Source organism: Peromyscus eremicus, chromosome 5 (assembly GCF_949786415.1).
Source record: "Peromyscus eremicus chromosome 5, PerEre_H2_v1, whole genome shotgun sequence".
Taxonomy (NCBI): Eukaryota; Metazoa; Chordata; class Mammalia; order Rodentia; family Cricetidae; genus Peromyscus; species Peromyscus eremicus.
In genome coordinates, this window is record NC_081420.1 from 4,097,876 (window position 1) to 4,118,153 (window position 20,278).

General features: G+C 44.5%; 1 protein-coding gene across 1 annotated transcript in view; it reads left to right on the plus strand.

Moving 5' to 3' along the window:
* Golm1 (golgi membrane protein 1) overlaps nt 1-20,278 on the plus strand; it is a 39,191-nt gene that overhangs the window by 9,202 nt on the left and 9,711 nt on the right. The window contains exons 3-4 of the mRNA XM_059262779.1: nt 7,824-7,878; nt 14,659-14,761. Of these exons, the coding sequence (XP_059118762.1) occupies nt 7,824-7,878; nt 14,659-14,761 (158 nt within the window). The remainder of the gene's footprint in view (nt 1-7,823; nt 7,879-14,658; nt 14,762-20,278) is intronic.

Genomic DNA, 20,278 nt, shown 5'->3' on the forward strand with positions numbered 1-20,278 from the left:
GCCTGCCAGTAAGCCTGTCACAGAAGCTGTGTCTGGGCCCCTAAGCCTGTCATGGCTGCTGTGTGGTCAAGCTGTTTTGGGGCTCCTCCACACCCTCAGGTGCATAGTGATTTTGGAGGCACAGGCTCATAAACAACAGAAAGAAAAACTCTTCCAATGTCCTTAAGCGCCGATTGACTTCATCATCATCACTGTGAAGGTCATTCCTCCATCATCATCATCACTGTGAAGGTCATTCCTCCATCATCATCACTGTGAAGGTCATTCCTCCATCATCATCACTGTGAAGGTCATTCCTCCATCATCATCATCACTGTGAAGGTCATTCCCATTTCCCCGTGCAGCGGAGTGCACACAGGTTAGATTTTGTCGGTGCTGCTCTCTGCTTTGGTGAGTTGGAATTGTCTACCCTCCTTTTATTGTTGGTTGTCCTGTCTTTGGCATCAATCCTGTGACGCTGTGCATGCTGGGCACGTGCCGTCCCGCTGTGACACCCACAGCCCTCTTTATACTTCTAACCTAATACCACAGAGTAAGTGTTTGATGGGAAAACACCCGACCAACCCCGCTATGGTGTTTATTTTCTCTTCGGCTTTGGCACATTGAGATCTGTTACCTGGTGGTGTGTCCATCACCTTTCTCCCTGCTGCAGCAGGAAACCTGGAAAAGTCACCAGGGGAAGACGTGCTCATTTGGCTCACAGTTAAGGCTCAGTCCATTGTGCAGCTTTCATGTGTTCAGGTGCCTGAGGTCACTGCCAGTGACCTCTGAAATCCTGATCCAATGTCACAGTGGCAGAAAGCCCCACACAACTTGTCATGAAAGATCAGTTTCCCTCTTACAAAAGACAGGCTGACAAGACAGAAACACACCAAGTTTCCATGACCCGGGTGAATTGTCATCCTCGTGCTTAAGTTTGATGTGATGGGAATAGCTGTGTTGGACAGCAGGGTGGGAGCATATGTTCACTAACAGCCGAGGGAGGAGACAAGCCTGTGGGCTCCTCACCTGGGGGCCTGCTGTCCTGAGGCAGGGCCCTGTGCAGTGTGAGCTAATGCGGCCCAGAGTGTTTGTGGCCAGCTCTGATGTGACGGATGAGGAAGGCTAGATATTTTTAGCAGTCACTATCATAGAGGAAAGTGAGTCTAGTTTCTGTGTCTGCCCTGGAGAGAGGAATTCCCATCTCACTGTGAGGTTTTATCTCCCTTCCCTTTGCCTGCTTTCCCACTGAGCCACATCCCTAGCTACTGAGCCCAGAGCATATCCCTGGAGCCGTGTGGGAAGACGTGGGGTGGGAGGGGCTTTGTTGTTTTTAGGGTTTGGAAACGCAGCCATGGGAGGTGAGTGCCCTAGCATTGAGAAGAGGTGAGGGGACCAGGAAGTTCTGTGTGCCATGATGAAGGGGATAAACAGTACCCTCCTGATGTGACTGTAACGTGGCCATTAGAACTCAGCACGGTGATCGGCGGAAAAGTCACGAGCCACAGCCACGACTACCAGAGTTATAGAGAAAGGAAGGAGGGGATAGGAGGGAGGAGAGCCAGGCCTGGAGAGAGAAAGACGCGGGAGCAGAGCAGGGTACACAGAGAGGGTGGCGTCCGCGTCCGCTTTTTTAAGGCGCAGATTGCGTGGCCACGCCGCGCTTACGTCGTCGCCAGCCCCCTTTGATGCCGTAAGACCCCGAGGAGTGAGGGCAGGATCCTAACACGCGGGGCCTGCAGTGCACACACACCCCAGAGCACCTCCACGGCCCAGGGTGGCCGAGGGCTCCCGTGTTCCGCCTGTGCTTCCCTCTTTATGGCTGCGTCACTGCCCGCTGAAGAACAGGCCACGATTTCTACTTCCCTCTGTTGGGGGACGTTTTGCTTGTTGTCTTGTTTCTCTCTTATTCCACTAAGAGGCCTCAAGAGTACTTTAGCAAGTATGATTACAAATGTGAAATGGGACACAGGAGTTGCTCTGTTATGCTGGGGACGAGCCCAGGGCCTCACATAAGCTAGGCAGCCAAATGCTCAGTCAAAATCTGTCCGAAAAAGTCCTTCTTGAACTTAATCAGAATTTAAGAAAACAAAATTTATCTTCGCATCTTCTAATTTACTTTTTTAGAAGCCTTACAGTTAAAGTGTTAAACTTTTATACTGTTCAGATTTCATTTTTGTTTGTTTGTTTTTGAGTCAGGGTCTCACTGTGTAGCCCTGGACCTCCGTAGACCAGGCTGGTCTCGAACTCACAGAGATCTGCCTGCCTCTGCTTTACATTCTGGGATTAAAGTCATATACCATAACATCCTACTTTCAGATTTAATTTTTATAAATGTGGCACAGGGGTGTGTGTGTGTGTGTGTGTGTGTGTGTGTTAGTTGTGGGAAATGTAAACAGGAAAGCATGGGCAGAATGGGTTCATTGACATCATCTGCCTCACATCAGGCCTCAGCTCTGTCAGCGGACTATCACTGCACACACAGTGGTCTGTGGCTGCTTCCTTCCATGAAGGGCCGAGATAACCACCGTCCATAAGACCATATGGGGAAGAAAATTCCAACCGCCTCGAAGCTGTTCTAGCACATTCCCCTTGCATGTTTTCGAGGATCTGGTACCCCAGCACACCCTCTGCTGACTCTGTAAGAGAGAAACACATGCAGCTCATACAGGTCATAAAACCCCATAGGAAGCACCAGGCTTTGTACTTGTTATGTTCCATAGTCAGTTTGAAATTACTCTGCCTCTAGCACAGGCTTGCTGTAAACAGCATGCCATGTGGGGCCAGCAGCGGCCTCAAACCTTGTGTGTGTTAAGACACTTGATTGTAGCGGGAGGCCACATCAAGCACTGACCTGTTTACAGTCTAGTTTGTTAAGTACCTGTTAAGATGTTGACACCCAGTGAAATCTCCCGAGGCTGCTCAGACAGCATCCTCTTCCTTAAGTGACAGGTAACAGCAATCTTTACAGGCACAGTCACCTAGCAATTCCTCTGTGCAAACTCTCCAGCCATTGCTCACCTTCTGTGAATTTGCTTAATTACCGACGTTGTCAGCACTGACCAGCTGTCCCACCAGTGTTCCTGTTTCTATGGGAACATGCATTCAGTGTTTAGGGGGCTGTGATCGAGGCAGAATGTTTGGGGGTGAGTATGAGTTTCAGCAGGATGTGGTCACTGAGAGTGTCTACTGCTTGCTGCTCAGCTTCCTGCTCTTCCTCCCTCGGGCTCTGTGCTGTCCCTGGCACAAGCATTTGTTGAACTCTTAAAATGTCTGGGTGAGAGACCACTCAGCAGTTTGGAATGGTTAAGAGCACTGGCTGCTCTTACAGAGGACATGGGTTCGGTTCCTAGCACCCACACATCAGCTCACAACTGTCTGTAACTCCAGTTCCAGGGATCCATACCCTCTTCTGACCTCTCTGAGCACTATGTGCACATATTTGTGTGCAGGCAAAACACCTATAAAGTAGATAAATTTTAATGTATCCGACAGTCACCGTTGCTGTTTACTTATTTCTCTCTCCAGCCCTGAAGTCTCTCGTCAATCTTGTGCATCTGTGCCTTGCTCACTCTGGATCTGTACAGTGTCCTTTTTATCTGTCCTCCTCTGAGCCTCATGCTTCAAAACCCTCCATCCCGTCCCTGTTTGAGAGCTTGCTATGAAACACTGAGCTAGTGTTCCAAGAATCAAATCAAAAACAATTTGTTTCCAGACCAGCATGGCTGGGATAAATTTGTATGTGCGATAACTAACAGTTTAGTTTCTAGTTAATTCTGGTGACACTGCAAAGAGGCCACCCCAGAATCACTCAGAATCAAAATACGAGGAAGAATTAATTGTTCAGAGCTGAGTGTATTATGTTATTTAAAAATAATTGCAGGACAAATATAGCCAAAGTACATTATGTGGTTGTATGAACGTCACACAAATGCCCACCATTCCTATGGTTCCATGATACCAGTACAATGTATAAAGAAAGAATTTTAAATATTGTTGAATGCAGTTTTTCTCTTCCTTATAAATACACTCTCCCCAAACAAACAAGCTAGGAAGCATCCCCCCCCCCCACAAGGTTTCTCTGTGTATCTTTGGTACCTGTCTTGGATCTTGCTCTGTAGACCAGGCTGGCCTAGAACTCACAGAGATCCTCCTGGCTCTGCCTCCCGAGTGCTGGGATTAGTGCTGCTCGGTTTAGGAAGCATTTTCAATCTTCTTGAAAACAATTCAGCATTTTCTTTTCTTTCTTTTTTTTTTAATAATTTTTTTAAAATAATTTATTTATTTTTATTTTATGTGCATTGGTGTTGTGCCTGTATATATGAGGGTGTCAGATCTTGGAGTTACAGACAGTTGTGAGCTGCCATGTGGGTGCTGGGAATTGAACCCTGGTCCTCTGGAAGAGCAGCCAGTGTTCTTCACCTTTTGAGCCATCTCTCCAGCCCCTTTCTATAAGTTTAAAATTATATGCAGAAACCTTGGACATATTTTATAGCCCCATTTTCATCTTAGGAGGCCATGGTCTTTCGTTCATAAGTAAGGAAGGAAGGTGAGAAGACATTTTCTTTGGCAGGATAAAAGCTGTGAGGAAGCAGAAATACCTTTGGAAGCTTCTGACTACAGCAGTTTCCAGATCTTCAGAGGCAAGGTGGCAGCTAAGGGTGAGCTCAGTGAGGGACCTGTGTCACAGAGACTGCATTTGCTGCACACCCATCCTCCCTGCCTTCTCAGCGATGGAAACTGCCTTTCTGGGCTGTCCTCTCAGCGATGGAGACTGCCTTCCTGGGCTGTCCCCTCAGCGATGGAGACTGCCTTCCTGGGCTGTCCCCTCAGCGATGGAGACTGCCTTCCTGGGCTGTCCCCTCAGCAGTGGAGACTGCCTTCCTGGGCTGTCCCCTCAGCAGTGGAGACTGCCTTCCTGGGCTGTCCTGGGGTTTTACTACATGAGGTTTCTCATGTGAGTGGAGTCCAGTCAACATTTTCCTTTTATAGCTGGGTGGTGGCACACCCCTTTAATCCCAGCACTTGGGGCAGAGGCAGGTGGATCTCTGTGAGTGCGAGACCAGCCTGGTCTACAGAGTGAGTTCTAGGACAGCCAGGGATACACAGAGAAACCCTGTCTCGAAAAACAAAAACGAACAAACATTTCCTTTTGTGACTGGCGTGTTCTTTCACTAGCCCCAAATCTTAGGGGTCCATCCATGTTGCACATGTGTTGGTGTGTCCTTCTAAAGGCTGTGCAGTGTACCACATTTCTGTCTGTTCTCATGGGTTCTGGGATCACCTTTTGGCTGTGAGACTCGCTGCAGTGAATGTGGGTGGGCAGGTAAGGCCTGCGGATCCTTTCTGAATTCTTTTGCATGTATATTCGGAGAGCGATTGTGGGATCTGGGATGGATTCATTGGTGCAGTTTACCAGATGCTTGCTCTTTTGCCCAGAGCAGCAGGAATTTTGAGCTGGGGAAGTCCTATTCCTAGAGTGGGTCCTCATTCTCCACCCTCTCCATCCTGTGTAAAAGAAACAATCCCAGGTAGAGGAATTTTACCAATACCATTCTGGGGACTTCTCTACCATTGCTCACATTACTCCCAAAGCAAGCACAGGGCTTGGCTGGATTTCATCTCCTGGCACATATCCATCCCTGTGTTCATCTCCCGGCACACATCCCCGTGTCCTGAATGTTGCTCAGGAGTTTGGGCCTCTTGAGACCTTTCCTCTGACTGGGCTCAGGAGATGTAGAGGTGGTGTTAGAGGAGGTTCCGGAGGACACGAGAGGGGGTGGAGGGAGGTGCTGGCAAGTTTGGCATCAAGAATGGATGAAAAATGCCTGTTTTCAGCATGTTGATAAGTGGAGTATTAGTTTGTTGGAGATGATACAGTAAGAAACGTTCATGTTGCCACCACACTCATCCTGTGTGTACGTGGCCCTTGCCTGTGTGCTGCACACTCATCCTGTGTGTACGTGGCCCTTGCCTGTGTGCTGCACACTCATCCTGTGTGGGTATGTGGCCCTTGCCTGTGTGCTGCACACTCATCCTGTGTGTACGTGGCCCTTGCCTGTGTGCTGCACACTCATCCTGTGTGTACGTGGCCCTTGCCTGTGTGCTGCACACTCATCCTGTGTGTGTACGTGGCCCTTGCCTGTGTGCTGCACACTCATCCTGTGTGATGTGTTCTAGTGTTTAGTGTTTCTCTCCCCTCTCTCGTGTTTCTACTTGTTTTTAGCATTGGGTTCTCTGTGGAGACTGACCATTACATGTGAGAGGACTTGTCAGGGGAATCGCCTCATGGGATTGTGGAGGCTGGGACTGCAGATCCTGGGATACGGGATACTGGGAGGGTGGTTCACTCCCATGTCTGACAGCCCTAGAGCCAGGGATGACATCTGCTAGCGGCAGCCCTGGAGTCCTGAGACCAGAGAGCCTGGAGCTCTGCTCACAGCTGTGACTCAGGAGCATGCCCCATGTCTCATATCCAAGGGGGCCAGTGGAAATCCTTCTTTGTTCTGTTCTGTTCTCCCCAGCACCAACGCACTGGATGGTGTCCACCCATTCTGAGGACAGATCTTACTCTCTCAGGACACGGCTCCTGCCAGTTTACAGAATAAACAGAATAAACACTCAGAAACACATTAGCGTGTCTTAGGGTCTCCTTACTCCTGTCAAGCTACCACCTACAATTAAGTATCCTGGGTGCAGTCCATGAAACTTGTCTTGCTCAGGTTCCTAGGTGCTTGCAGGGGGGCTGCTAAGAGCTTGCTCTCTGGAGTGTATCTAGCATTTGTAGGTCTCTTCAGCACTTTTGATAGTGAGCCACTTGAACAAACTGTCTAGGCCTAGGTGCCCGACTCTGGCCTTGGGATGACAGCTGTTATCCAGCTCCTACAGCTCTTACAAAGGGCCAGTTAGTAGCTGCACATGAGGTGTAGACAGCATTGTCTGACCCAGAGTCCTGCATGTGCTGACCAGGTGGTTGACTTCTCACTCAGCATTACGTCTCTCCCACCTCCTTATTGTGTCAGGGTTCCCTGTTGCCTGTAACACGAATTTTAAAAACGGTCTTATTCATAAAAAACCCAGAGGCAGATATTGGGGTGATAGCTGAGAGATCAGAGAGACAGAACAAGCCACAACCAACCTCACCTCGCCAACTCCTCAGCCAATCCTGTTTCCTCGGACTGGAAGCTTCTGAGTCCTCACTGGAATGGATCTCTGCTGAACTGCTGCTAAAAGCCTAAAAGCCTAAAAGCTTAAAAAGCCTCTAGTTCCTGGTCCTCATGCCTTATATACCTTTTTGCTTCCTGTCATCACTTCCTGAGATTAAAGGTGTGTGTCACCATGCCTGGCTGTTTCCAGTGTAGCCTTGAACTCACAGAGATCTGGATGGATCTCTGCCTCCCAAAGTGATAGGATTAAAGGCGTGTGTGCCACTATTTTCTGGCCTCTATGTCTGTCTAGTGGTTGTTCTGTTCTCTGACTCCAGATAAGTTTATTAGGGTCCACAGTATATCAACTACAGTTGCCTCCTCCCCACCACATCACGTCAGGGCCAGGAGCTGCTGGGAGTCTGCAGGCAGGGAGAGGAAGAAGCTACGCTGGCAGGGAAGGGTGTCTGGGAACTGGAATTGAGGCATCCATTTGATTACTCCTGGGGTGGCTGGAAAGCAGATGTGTAAGCAGGTATACCCCTTCACTGTGGATGGACGTGCAGTGGAGCAGAGCATTGCTCCCTGATGGCTGGCTGGGCTGCTGCTGGCTGGGTGCTGTTTTCTTCCTTTGACACCTGCTCTGAAGGCTGAGTTGCACAGGTAAGCTGTCTGATTCCATTTTTGTCTTCCTTGCAGGCGGTTTTAGTGAGTAACATTACCACAGGCGAAAAGCTCATCAGAGACCTGCAAGGTAAGCCCCCTCCCGCTAGCCCAGCAGCTGCCTCAAGGAAAAGCCAGCCTGGCTCTGGCCGGACGCCTCACAATGGCCTCAGGTGGCTCTGTCACTCTAATCCTGTGTTAGGAGTAATTGAGCCATCTTTAATGTATTCTTACTTACCTGTCCTTATAAAATATTACTGTGACATTGCAAGTTATGATGGACATAATTCAGCCCTTTGATTTATGAATCTTTAAGAAATACTAGGAGGGGCATGCTGAGTATGGGGCACTTGCCTAGCGTTTGCAGGACCTTAGGTTCAATCCCCACCACCAAATAAGTAATGAAATTGGATGAGCATTCTTTTTTTTTTTTTTTTTTTCTTCCGAGACAGGGTTTCTCTATGTAGTTTTGGTGCCTGTCCTGGATCTCGCTCGCTCTGTAGACCAGGCTGGCCTTCAACCCACAGAGATCCATCTGCTTCTGCCTCCCGAGTGCTGGGATTAAAGGCATGTGCCACCATTGCCCAGCTGGATGAGCATTTTTTTCCTTCTTTCACCTCTTTTTTAAAATTTTTATTTACTTATTTATTTTTCTATTATCAGCTTGATACAGTATAAATTCTTATCCTAATAGTGAAATGTTTCATTGAGGCTTGCCAGTAATTGAGTAAAAGCAAAACTTATTATAAGCCACAGTCATCCTAGGGTCCCCCCTGCTAGGTAGCCTCCCTGGTTCTGGGGGTTGCAGTCTGATTGTTCTTTGCTTTATATCTAGAATCCACTTATGAGTGAGTACGTACCATGTTTGTCCTTCTGGGTCTGGGTTACCTCACTCAGGATGATATTTTCTAGTTCCATCCATTTGCCTGCAAATTTCATGCTGTCATTGTTTTTCTCTGCTGAGTAGTACTCCATTGTGTATATGTACCACATTTTCTTAATCCATTCTTCAGTTGATGGGCATCTAGGTTGTTTCCAGGTTCTGGCTATTACAAATAGTGCTGCTATGAACATAGTTGAGCATGTATCTTTGTGGTATGATTGAGCATTCCTTGGGGATATGCCCAAGAGTGGTATGGCTGGGTCTTGAAGTAGATCGATTTCCAATTTTCTGAGAAACTACCCTAATGATTTCCACAGTGGTTGTACAAGTTTGCATTCCTACCAACAGTGGAGGAGTGTTCCCTTCGCTCCTCATCCTCTCCAACATAGACTGTCATTAGTGTTTTTGATCTTAGCCATTCTGACAGGTGTAAGGTGGTATCTCAGTCGTTTTGATTTGCATTTCTCTGATTAAGGATGTTGAGCATTTCTTTAAATGTCTTTCAGCCACTTGTGATTCTTCTTTTGAGAATTCTCTGTTTAGCTCTTTAGCCCATTTTTAAATTGGATTGTTTGGTATTTTGATGTCTAGTTTCTTGAGTTCTTTATATACTTTGGAGATCAGTCCTCTGTCAGATGTGGGGTTGGTGAAGGTCTTTTCCCATTCTGTTGGCTGTCTTTTTGTCTTATTGACCATGTCTTTTGCCCTACAAAAGCTTCTCAGTTTCAAGAGGTCCCATTTATTAATTGTTGCTCTCAGTGTCTGTGCTGCTGGTGTTATATTTAGGAAGTGATCTCCTGTGCCAATGCGTTCAAGAGTACTTCCTGCTTTCTCTTCTATAAAGTTCAGTGTAACTGGATTTATGTTGAAGTCTTTGATCCACTTGGACTTGAGTTTTGTGCATGGTGACAGATGTGGATCTATTTGTAATTCTTTTACATATTGACATCCAGTTATGGCAGGACCATTTGTTGAAGATACTTTCTTTTTTCCACTGTATAGTTTTGGCTTCTTTGTCAAAAATCAGGTGTTCATATGTGTGTGGATTAATGTCAGGGTCTTCAATTCGATTCCATTGGTCTGTATGTCGGTTTTTATACCAGTACCAAGCTCTTTTTATTACTGTAGCTCTATAGTAGAGCTTGAGGTCAGGGATGGTGATGCCTCCAGAGGTTGCTTTATTATACAGGATTCTTTTAGCTATCCTGGGTCTTTTGTTTTTCCATATGAAGTTGAGTATTGTTCTTTCCAAGTCTGTGAAGAATTGTGTTGGGATTGCATTGAATCTGTAGATTGCCTTTGGTAATATTGCCATTTTTACTATGTTAATCCTACCTATTCATGAGCATGGGAGATCCTTCCATTTTCTGATATCTTCTTCAATTTCTTTCTTTAGAGATTTAAAGTTCTTATCAAACAGGTCCTTCACTTGTTTAGTTAGTGTTATCCCAAGATACTTGATATTATTTGTGGCTATTGTAAAGGGTGATGTTTCTCTGACTTCTTTCTCAGCCCTTTTATCATTTGTGTATAGGAGGGCTACTGATTTTTTTGAGTTGATCTTGTATCCTGCCACTTTACTGAAGGAATTTATCAGCTGTAGGAGTTCCCTGGTAGAATTTTTGGGGTCATTTATGTATACTATCATATCGTCTGCAAATAGGGAAAGCTTGACTTCTTCCTTTCCAATTTGTATCCCCTTGATCTCCTTTTGTTGTCTTATTGCTCTAGCTAGAACTTCAAGTACTATATTGAATAAATATGGGGAGTGGACAGCCTTGTCTTGTTCCTGATTTTAGTGGGATTGCTTTGAGTTTCTCTCCGTTTAATTTGATAGTGGCTGTTGGCTTGCTGTAAATTGCCTTAATTATGTTTAGGAATGTTCCTTGTATTCCTGATCTCTCTAAGGCTTTTATCATGAAGGGGTGTTGGATTTTGTCAAAGGCTTTTCCAGCATCTAATGAGATGATCATGTGGTTTTTTTCTTTCAGTTTGTTTATATGGGGTATTACATTGACAGATTTTCATATGTTGAACTATCCTTGCATCCCTGGGATGAAGCCTACTTGGTCATGGTGGATAATTTTTTATTCTTGGATTCGGTTTGCCAATATTTTGTTGAATATTTTTGCATCAATGTTCATGAGGGAGATTGGTCTGTAATTCTCTTTCTTTGTTTCATCTTTGTGTGGTTTGGGTATCAGGGTAATTGTAGCCTCATAAAAAGAGATTGGTAATGTTCCTTCTGTTTCTATTGTGTAGAATAATTTGAAGAATTAGTTCTTCTTTGAAATCTGGTAGAATTTTGCACTGAATCCATCTGGTCCTGGGCTTTTTTTGGTTGGGAGACTTTTGATGACTGTTTCTATTTCTTTAGGGATTATTGGTCTATTTAAATAGTTTATCTGGTCTTGATTTAACTTTGGTATGTGGTATCTATCCAGAAAATTGTCCATTTCTTCCAGATTTTCCAATTTTGTGGAGTACAGGTTTTTGAAGTATGACCTGATGATTCTCTGGATTTCCTTGTTGTCTGTTGTTATGTCTCTCTTTTCATTTCTGATTTTGTTAATTTGGGTGCTCTCTCTTTGCCTTTTGATTAATTTGGCTAGGGTTTTGTCTCTCTTGTTGATTTTTTTCAAAGAACCAACTCTTTGTTTCATTGATTATTTGTATTGTTCTCTTGGTTTCTATTTCATTGATTTCAGCCCTCAATTTGATTATTTCCTTGCGTCTATTTCTCCTGGTGAGTTTGCTTCTTCTTGTTCTAGAACTTTCAGTTGTGCTGTTAATTCATTGTTATGACATTTCTCCATCTTTATGTGTACATTTAGAGCTATGAATTTTCCTCTTAGCACTGCTTTCATAGTGTCCCGTACATTTGGGTATGTTATACTTTCATTTTCATTGAATTCTAGGAAATCTTTAATTTTTTTCTTTATTTCTTCCTTGGCCCATTGGTGTTTCAGGTGGGCATTATTCAGTTTCCATGAGATTGTAGGCTTTCTATAATTTTTGTTGTTGTTGAAATCTAACTTTAAGGCATGGTGGTCCGATAAGATACAGGAGGTTATTCCAATGTTTTTGTATCTGTTGAGATTTGCTTTGTGACCAAGCATGTGGTCAATTTTTGAGAAGGTTCCATGGGGTGCTGAGAAGAAGGTATATTCTTTTGTGTTAGGATGGAATGTTCTATAGATATCTATTAAGTCCATGTGAGCCATAACATCTGTTAGGTCCTTTATTTCTTTGTTAAGTTTCAGTCTGGTAGATCTGTCTTTTGGTGAGAGTGGTGTGTTGAAATCTCCCACTACTAATGTGTGGGGTTTGATGTGCTATTTAAGCTTTAGTAATGTTTCTTTTATGAATGTGGGTGCCTTTGTATTTGGGGCATAAACGTTCAGAATCGAGACTTCATCTTGGTGGATTTCTCCTGTGATAAATATGTAATGTCCATCCTGATCTCTTTCGATTGATTTTAGTTTGAAGTCTATTTTATTAGATATTAGGATAGCTACACCAGCTTGCTTCTTAGGTCCATTTGATTAGAAAGCCTTTTCCCAGCCCTTTACTCTGAGGTAGTGTCTGTCTTTGAAGTTAAGGTGTATTTCTTGTATGCAGCAGAAGGATGGAACCTGTTTTCTTATCCATTCTGTTAGTCTGTGTCTTTTTATAGGTGAGTTGAGACCATTGATATTGATGGATATTAATGACCTGTGATTGTTAATTCCTGTTATTTTTTTGTGGTAGTGTTGTGTTTTCCTTCTTTGGTATTTGTTGGTGTGGGATTATCTACTGCCTGAGTTTTCTTGGGTGTGTTTAGCTTCTTTAGGTTGGATTTTACCTTCTAGTGCTTTCTGTAGGGCTGGATTTGTGGCTAGGTATTGTTTAAATCTGGTTTTATCATGGAATATTTTGTTTACTCCATCTATGGTGATTGAGAGTTTTGCTGGGTATAATAGTCTGGGTTGGCATCCGTGGTCTCTTAGTGTCTGCATAACATTTGTCCAGGACCTTCTAGCTTTCATAGTCTCTATTGAGAAGTCTGGTGTTATTCTGATGGGTTTGCCTTTATATGTTACTTGGTCTTTTTCCTTTACAGCTCTTAATAGTTTTTCTTTGTTTTGTATGTTTAGTGTTTTGATTATTATGTGGCAAGGGGACTTTTTTTTGGATCCAGCCTATTCAGTGTTCTGTAAGCTTCTTGTGTCTTCATAGGTATTTCTTTCTTTAGGTTAGGAAAGTTTTCTTCTATGATTTTGTTGAATATATTTTCTGTGCCTTTGAGTTGATATTCTTCTCCTTCTTCTATCCCTATTATTCTTAGGTTTGGTCTTTTCATGGTGTCCCAAATTTCTTAGACGTTTTGTGTTACAACTTTTTTGTCTTTAGTGTTTTCTTTGACTGACGAATCTATTTTCTCTATTGTGTCTTCAGTGTCAAAGATTCTCTGTTCCATCTCTTGCATTCAGTTGGTTATGCTTGCTTCTGTAGTTCCTGTTCATTTAGTCAGGATTTTTATTTCCAGCATTCCCTCAGTTTGTGTCTTCTTTATTGTCTCAATTTCAATTTTCAAATCTTGAACTGTTTCCTTCGTCTTTTGGCTTTCTTTGATTTCTTCCATTTTTTTGTTCGTTTTTTCTTCCATTTCTTTAAGGGAATTTTTAATTTCCTCTTTAAGGGAGTTTTTCATTTCCTCTTTAAGGGTCTCTATCATCTTCTTAAAGTCATTTTTAGGATTGATTTCTTCTGTTTCTTCTGTCTTGGTATGTTCAGGTCTTGCAGGTGTAGAATCACTAGGTTCTGATGTTGTCACATACGTCTTTATGTTGTTGCCTGTATTTTTGCACTGGCGTCTACTCATCTCTTCCTCAGCTCGGTGCAGGCAGTGTCTGTGTCTGAAGGAGCCTCTCTTGTTCTTCTGATTGATAGTCTTGGTCCACTAGGAGTTCTTGGTTAAATCGGTGCTGTTAGGCTCTGTTTCTTCGGGAGCAGCTTAGTCCAATCTGTGTTAGTGGGTTCTGTCTCAAGGAGCAGTTAGTTGTTCCTAATTGTTGCAGGGTGTGCTTATGGTTCCGGTGGTTGTTAGGTTCGTAGAGGTTGTTGTTTTGTTGTTGTTTTTTGTTTGTTTGTTTTGGTGGGGGAGCAGGGAAAGGTAGCTGTCTGGTCCCTGGGACTCTGATGGGTGGGGCCTAGGGGCTAGAGACCTGATATGCCGGTCTGGAGGTGGGGGCTTACCTGTTCCCAGTCGGTGTAGTAGGCTTATGATTCTGGTGATCTGGTTAGGTGGCTGGGCGCCGCCTTCTTCTGTGTTCTCAGGTCGCATTTTGCTCGTTTGTCAACTCCTCAGCTGACCTTGTTTCCTCAGACTGCAGACTGTAGGATTCTGAATCCTCTCCCGAATGGATCTCAGCTGAGCAGGTTGTTAGTAGGGTAATCTCACCAACACCTCCAAGTTGTTGGGTTTCGCAGGATCGGCAGCTGGGCCCTGGGTTGGCCTCAGGCAGAATGTTCCGAGCATTCTTAATCTAAGACTCTGAGCACCAACATGTGGAAAATCCCACATCTGACCTCAGGCCAAGGTCAGAATGCACGAAATTACTGAAAACTCTGTGTAAAGTTATCTTCAAGCTGTGTATATAAAGCACATTGAGGGCTGGCGAGATGGCACAGCAGGAAAGGCACTGACGACCTGCGTTTGATCCCACGACCCACATAGTGCAAGGAGAGAACTGACACCCACAAGTTGACCTTCGACCTCCACACATGTGCAGTGGTGCACACAGAAATAAATAAAATCTAATAATTAAAAGTTTTAATAGACATTTCGAATAGGATGACGGTGCAGGTTTCTGTGGGAGAGTTTGGTGGTAGGTGCTGTGATGGTGGGGGAGGGGCTGTTCTCCTTCCTGCTTCCTTCTGCGCCGGTTGTGCTGAGTGTGGTTGTATGTGTCCTGTGTGTCTGAGTGATTTGTCCTTTTGGCTTAGACCAGTTGAAGGCTCTGCAAAGGAGTTACGGCAGGCTGCAGCAGGACATCTTCCAGTTCCAGAAGAACCAGACTAGCCTGGAGAAGAAGTTCTCCTATGACCTGTGAGTATGGCGCGGGATAAGCCCCACTCCCTTGGGAGGAGGGTCTGGGTTCTGGGCATCAAAGGCCAAGGACAGAGTCCAGCCTGCTCACTCTGCCTGTCACAGAGCTGGTTCTTTGTCATATGTAGCATGTGAGAAGGGACTCATGACTCCTGGGATGCATGTCCTTTATAAAACAGCATTCTATTTGGTAAGTATCAGCCAGCAGAGTTCATTATGTAGAGTAAGGAAGGAAGGTATGTTTGTGTACATGCACGCATCTGCACTTGGGTGTGTATGTGTACACACACGCACACAAGTTGTGCTCAGCAGGAAATGAATTGTCACAGTACCATAACATTTATGTGTCATAAACTGTGGGAGCCCATTCTCGGGTTCCTCGTGGCTTTACCCAGCAGGTCCGCATAGAGGATGATTAGGACCACCACGGGCCTGAGTGCAGGTGTCTGAGATGGTCTGCACTTGGCTGTGCTGGGGGAGGAGGTCTTTTGCTCCACCCCTTGGCCTCTCTATAAAAACCCTGTCGAAGAGACAGTCGGGGGCCGTTGGAATAGGTTCCAGGCCCTCTCGAGGCTATCCTTTATTTTCTATCTGTTTATCTCCGCAAGATTCTCCGCAATAAATCCTTCTATCTAATATTTCCTGCTGCTCCCACTCAAGAAAATTCTGGGGAACTGTGGGGTTGGTGGGTAAATGCCCCACAGAATGGCACCATGAACAGGGACTAAAGAAAAAAGAAAACAAAGGGGGACTAAAGAAAAAAAAGGGGGACTAAAAAAAGGGGACTAAAGACAAATGAACAGGGACTAAAGACAAAGTAATAGGGACTAAAGATAAAGGAAAATAATAGTTTTATTACAGAGTTTTTGGCAAAAGTGCTGAGTCAGCCCTGCCAGTGGATAAGGCATGCTGGTGTTATGGAAAATATATATTATATATATATATATATATTGAGAGGCAGGGGTTTTATCCTCGAGAGAAAAGGAAAGCAGACTGGAAGGATGTCCGATGCTGCAGCGAAATTCTCTTCTGTCAAAATTTTCTATCTTCTATCCCTTTCTCAATTTCTATCTGTGAAAAATAAGTATAAGGCATAGGATAGTAATATAATGTAGGAAAAACTTAGAAGTGTAAGATTTCGTAGGAAAAAATAAGTAAGGCAACTAGACAGAAAAACTCTTCAATTTTCTAACTTTGGAAGGCTAGTACCAGAATTTATATTTGAATTTTGGGACTTAAGAAATGAAATGAACAATAGAGATTTCATTGCAATGGGACAATTTTGAGCTTACTTATAGTAATGACCTAGGAACTGTTTTCTGGAATTGAGTTAAAAATGGAACTGTTTAAATGAAGAAATTTATTGTTTCTAGACTAAAGATGCAATTTTGTGTATGCACATATGCTTTATTAACTGGTGATTCATGAATTGTTTTGTGAAACTGTTTATGTAAAAATGGAATCACGTACAGAACTGGTTTTGTGTTACAAATGGACTGTTTAAATGGAAAAGTTTGGGTTTTCTAACTAGGCTTGAGATTTTGCTTAAATTATAAAGGGGAGAATTAATATTCCTTAGTCTAATTTCAAAAATTGAGTGGATTAATGTCATGTTTTGTTAGTAAGAAATGCAAATGGGGTATATTAAGAGACCACTTTTAAAGTGTAAAGAGTTTTATTGAGAAACTGCTTTTGGATGTTTTGCTAAAAGTTTTCAAAGTATTAATGGTTAGATTGAGAATATTGCTTTCCAATATGGGTTTGTAGGAATTATATAAGTTTGGGTTTTTTCTTACTAGGTTTGAGACTTTGTTTAAAAATTATAAAGAAAAGGAGGAGTTATGAGTGAATTACGGTTGAATTATGTTTGCAGAAATTATGTTTATCCTATTGATATTAATGCACTCTGGTTTTGTGGAGTTAAGGAAATATTTAAGTTTGATGTGAATACACTGAAGTTTTTCCTATGTTCTGTTAGCAAGCTATGTTCTGTTAGCAAGAAAATTCAAATGATTGAGTTAAAGTTGTAGGACGGAGAAAATTGTTAACTACATATAGCACCATATATGCTAATTCAAGTGGTTCTGTTAAGAGTTTGCTTTGAGTTGTAAGATTGAGAGAATTGTGGCTATGTATAGCAATATTTGTTAACCTGTTAATGGTAATGATGAAGCTAAGGGATTCTTTAAGTTTGTAGTTGCCTTAAGAGTTTTTGGTTTAGAAAGGGCTTGAGGCAGCTAAGACTGCTGTAGTCACCTTGGACCTAATTCAAAAGAGAAATGCCATCTATATCATCCTCTACTCCATACTGGGAGGTGTAACAGCTTAGAGATTGCTGTAAGCCATTAATAGTTATTTTTTTATATATTAAGAAAGGGGGACCTGTGGGAGCCCGTTCTCGGGTTCCTCGTGGCTTTACCCAGCAGGTCCGCATAGAGGATGATTAGACCACCGGCCTGAGTGCAGGTGTCTGAGATGGTCTGCACTTGGCTGTGCTAGGGGAGGAGGAAGTGCTGGGCACTGCATCAGTAGGCAGGGTAGGTGCTGGGCCCTGCATCAGTGGGGGGGGGGAGGTGCTGGGCCCTGTATCACTAGGCGGGGTAGGTGCTGGGCCCTGCGTCAGTAGGCAGGGTAGGTGCTGGGCCCTGCGTCAGTAGGCAGGGTAGGTGCTGGGCCCTGCGTCAGTAGGCAGGGTAGGTGCTGGGCACTGCATCAGTAGGCAGGGTAGGTGCTGGCCCTGCATCAGTAGGCGGGGTAGGTGCTGAGCACTGCATCAGTAGGCATTGGCTCTGTGTGAAACTGGGGTGGCCTTGCACTGAGATGGCTACAATCTCACTTGTCCTATGTGTTTTTTTATGGGCCCAAACATTATGTATCACATGACTGTTACATTGTTGTGACTGCATAACTGCAGAGGACATGAGCAGACACTCAGCACGAGGAGACATGGTTGGACTATGAAACTATGCTGACCACATGCCTGTTCCTTCAGAGCCTGGGCAGTATCTAGAGATGTTTTGCTCTGACTTGAAGGGGAGTGTTATTGGAATCCATTGAATAGAGACCAAGACACTTCCAAATGTCCCACCATGCCCAAGACAGCTCCCACAATGAAGCTGTGCCTGGTTCCACACATTCACAGTAAGCCTGGAAACTGAGCTAGTGAAATCAAAACATTATACACAGACAAGTGTGAAATGCCTTAGACTTAACAGCCTTCAAAAGCTCCCTGAAGCCAATATTTCCTCCAAGTCAGTGGCCTTACTTGGTAAGTACTGACCCAAGATTTCAACCTTTCGGAAGTCAGCTATGGGCCAAAGGGAGACGCATCGGTCCTAGCGCAGGCAGTGGCTATGGTGCTGCCCTGGGTTGTGTGTGCATGGAGACACACGTTTCTAAGAGGTGAGCAGCCTTGACGGTAGGTCTCTCTGGCTGACTGTGTCTGTCTCGCTGGCTGTGCTTTAGGACTCCTGCTGCAGATGCAGGAGGTTCCCGGAAGTAATGGCTAGAGACTGTTGGAAGCTAGAAAGAGATAGCTGTCCTTAAATTTCTTTGAATTAGAGATCTGTGTGTTTGAGAATCTGAGAAAAGATATAAACACCTTGTTAGCAAATTTATAATGTGTATAAAATTGTACATTAAAGAATTGAGAGGTCCTGACCAAATCCACAGTTGTCCAGTTAAAGCAAGCTGTATTAAATACTGGCCAGGAAGATGGACATTGGCCAGGTCCACACCTGGGATTCCCAGAGAATGTCGCTGAATTAGGTTAGTCAGGTGCTCATAAAGGCAAAATCCACAAGGCTTCAGTACTTCCCACCTTTGTTCAGTCGGGGCAAGCATACCTCCTGATGTACCTCTTGGCCTACCTGTGAACAGCACATCCTGTGCATTGGGGCAACCAACCTTGTTTACTGAAGTAAAAACATGTAACTTGTTATTTTAAGTGAACATCCACCCTCAACATTCCAGGAAATTATCTGTCCTTGGGCAAGTGAAGCTTACAGGTCCAGTTCAGCCCTCCCTGCCCTGTCATTAGTGGCCTAGAGTTGTGTGCCTCTATAGTCAATCCCGAGTGTCCGCTTAGTGTACATGTGTAGGCAGACTTTCTCTGTCTCACCTGCCAGCTCCCAAATCACAGTACGCAGACTTCTTATTAATTACAAAGCCTGGCCGATCACTTAGGCTTGTTTTTAGCTAGCTCTAATAACTTAAATTAACCCATTTCTATTAATTTGCTTTCAGCCTCGTGGCTTTATTACCTCTACTCTGTACAGCCTAGGATGCTTTCCTACTTCCTTCATACCTGGCTGGTGCCTCTCTGTATCTCTGCCCTTCTTCTTCTTCCCAGCATTGACTTTGCCCCCCAAATCTTGCCTAGCTATTGGCCTTCAGCTTTTTATTAAAACAATCTTCACAGTGTAGAAAAAGATTATTCCACAACACACCTGTATGAAAGAGCCAGCCTGGGGCCTCCCAGAAGTGGCACTGACCCAGTCTACATTGTGTCTTGGGGTCTGAGCTTCACACTGAGGGGTCTGCTCATTTCCCTGCTGCTTTTGAGCTGAAATGTGGAAGTGTGGATATTTTTTGCATGGCTGAGAGTTGGAGGGAGGCCCTCCCTGCTTCTTTCAGTACAGTCCAGGCAGGTGAAGCTGGTTCTCCTTTGCAAGTGTAAAAGTTCAGGAGCAGAAGATGGCCTGCCTGTTCACTCCTTAGTCAGCTAAGTTACAGCCCCTTTTTGCTAGTCTACTGCCTGTGGCTTGACTGACTGTGGGAAGCTTTTCAGTGACGTTTTTGTTTATTTCTCATCTGTCTGAGGTTCCCATTATCACCCACTTCCCTTCTGTGTATGGCATATTGTGATTCAATGATGCTTTGAACTGCCAAAGGATATGCTCCAAGCTGGAGACTTAGGCTCCAAAATGCTTCCAACTCAGGAGAGGCCGCACAGAAAGAGCATTGCAGTCTTCTGGGAACTTGACTGTCCCTTAGCTCTGGCTACCCCAGGCAATGGAACATCTCTTAGCTTCCCCATTTGCTAAGCAAGTGATTTTAGCTCTGCTCTGCCTTTGTGACATCCTCTTCAATTCCTGGTGGAAGGCTCGGCCTCCAGGGCATCTCACAGCTAGATGCCCTCCAGCAGAGTCGATCCACACCCCACGGGCTGAAGAACTCGACTGCTCCATAGGCCAGTCACAAGAACTGGTATCCCCCACGGGATGGTTTACCAGTTCAGGGATACCTGCTATACTCCTTGATAATTTCCCAGAGCAGCCCACAGAACTGAGGACAGCTTTACTCACTCCTGGGGTTTCATTACAAAGGGTGTGACAGGTGAACAGCCACAAATGGTAGTTACAAGTCAAGGGCTGGGAATGGGGGGCTTATGTCTCCCATGGAGTCCGGGCCCAACCCTTCTGGTACATCTGTATCGTTACCAGCCCAGAAGCTATGAAACCTGGAGGTCTAGAGGTGGTAGTTGGGTTTGTTATGTAGGCATGAATGATGACATCA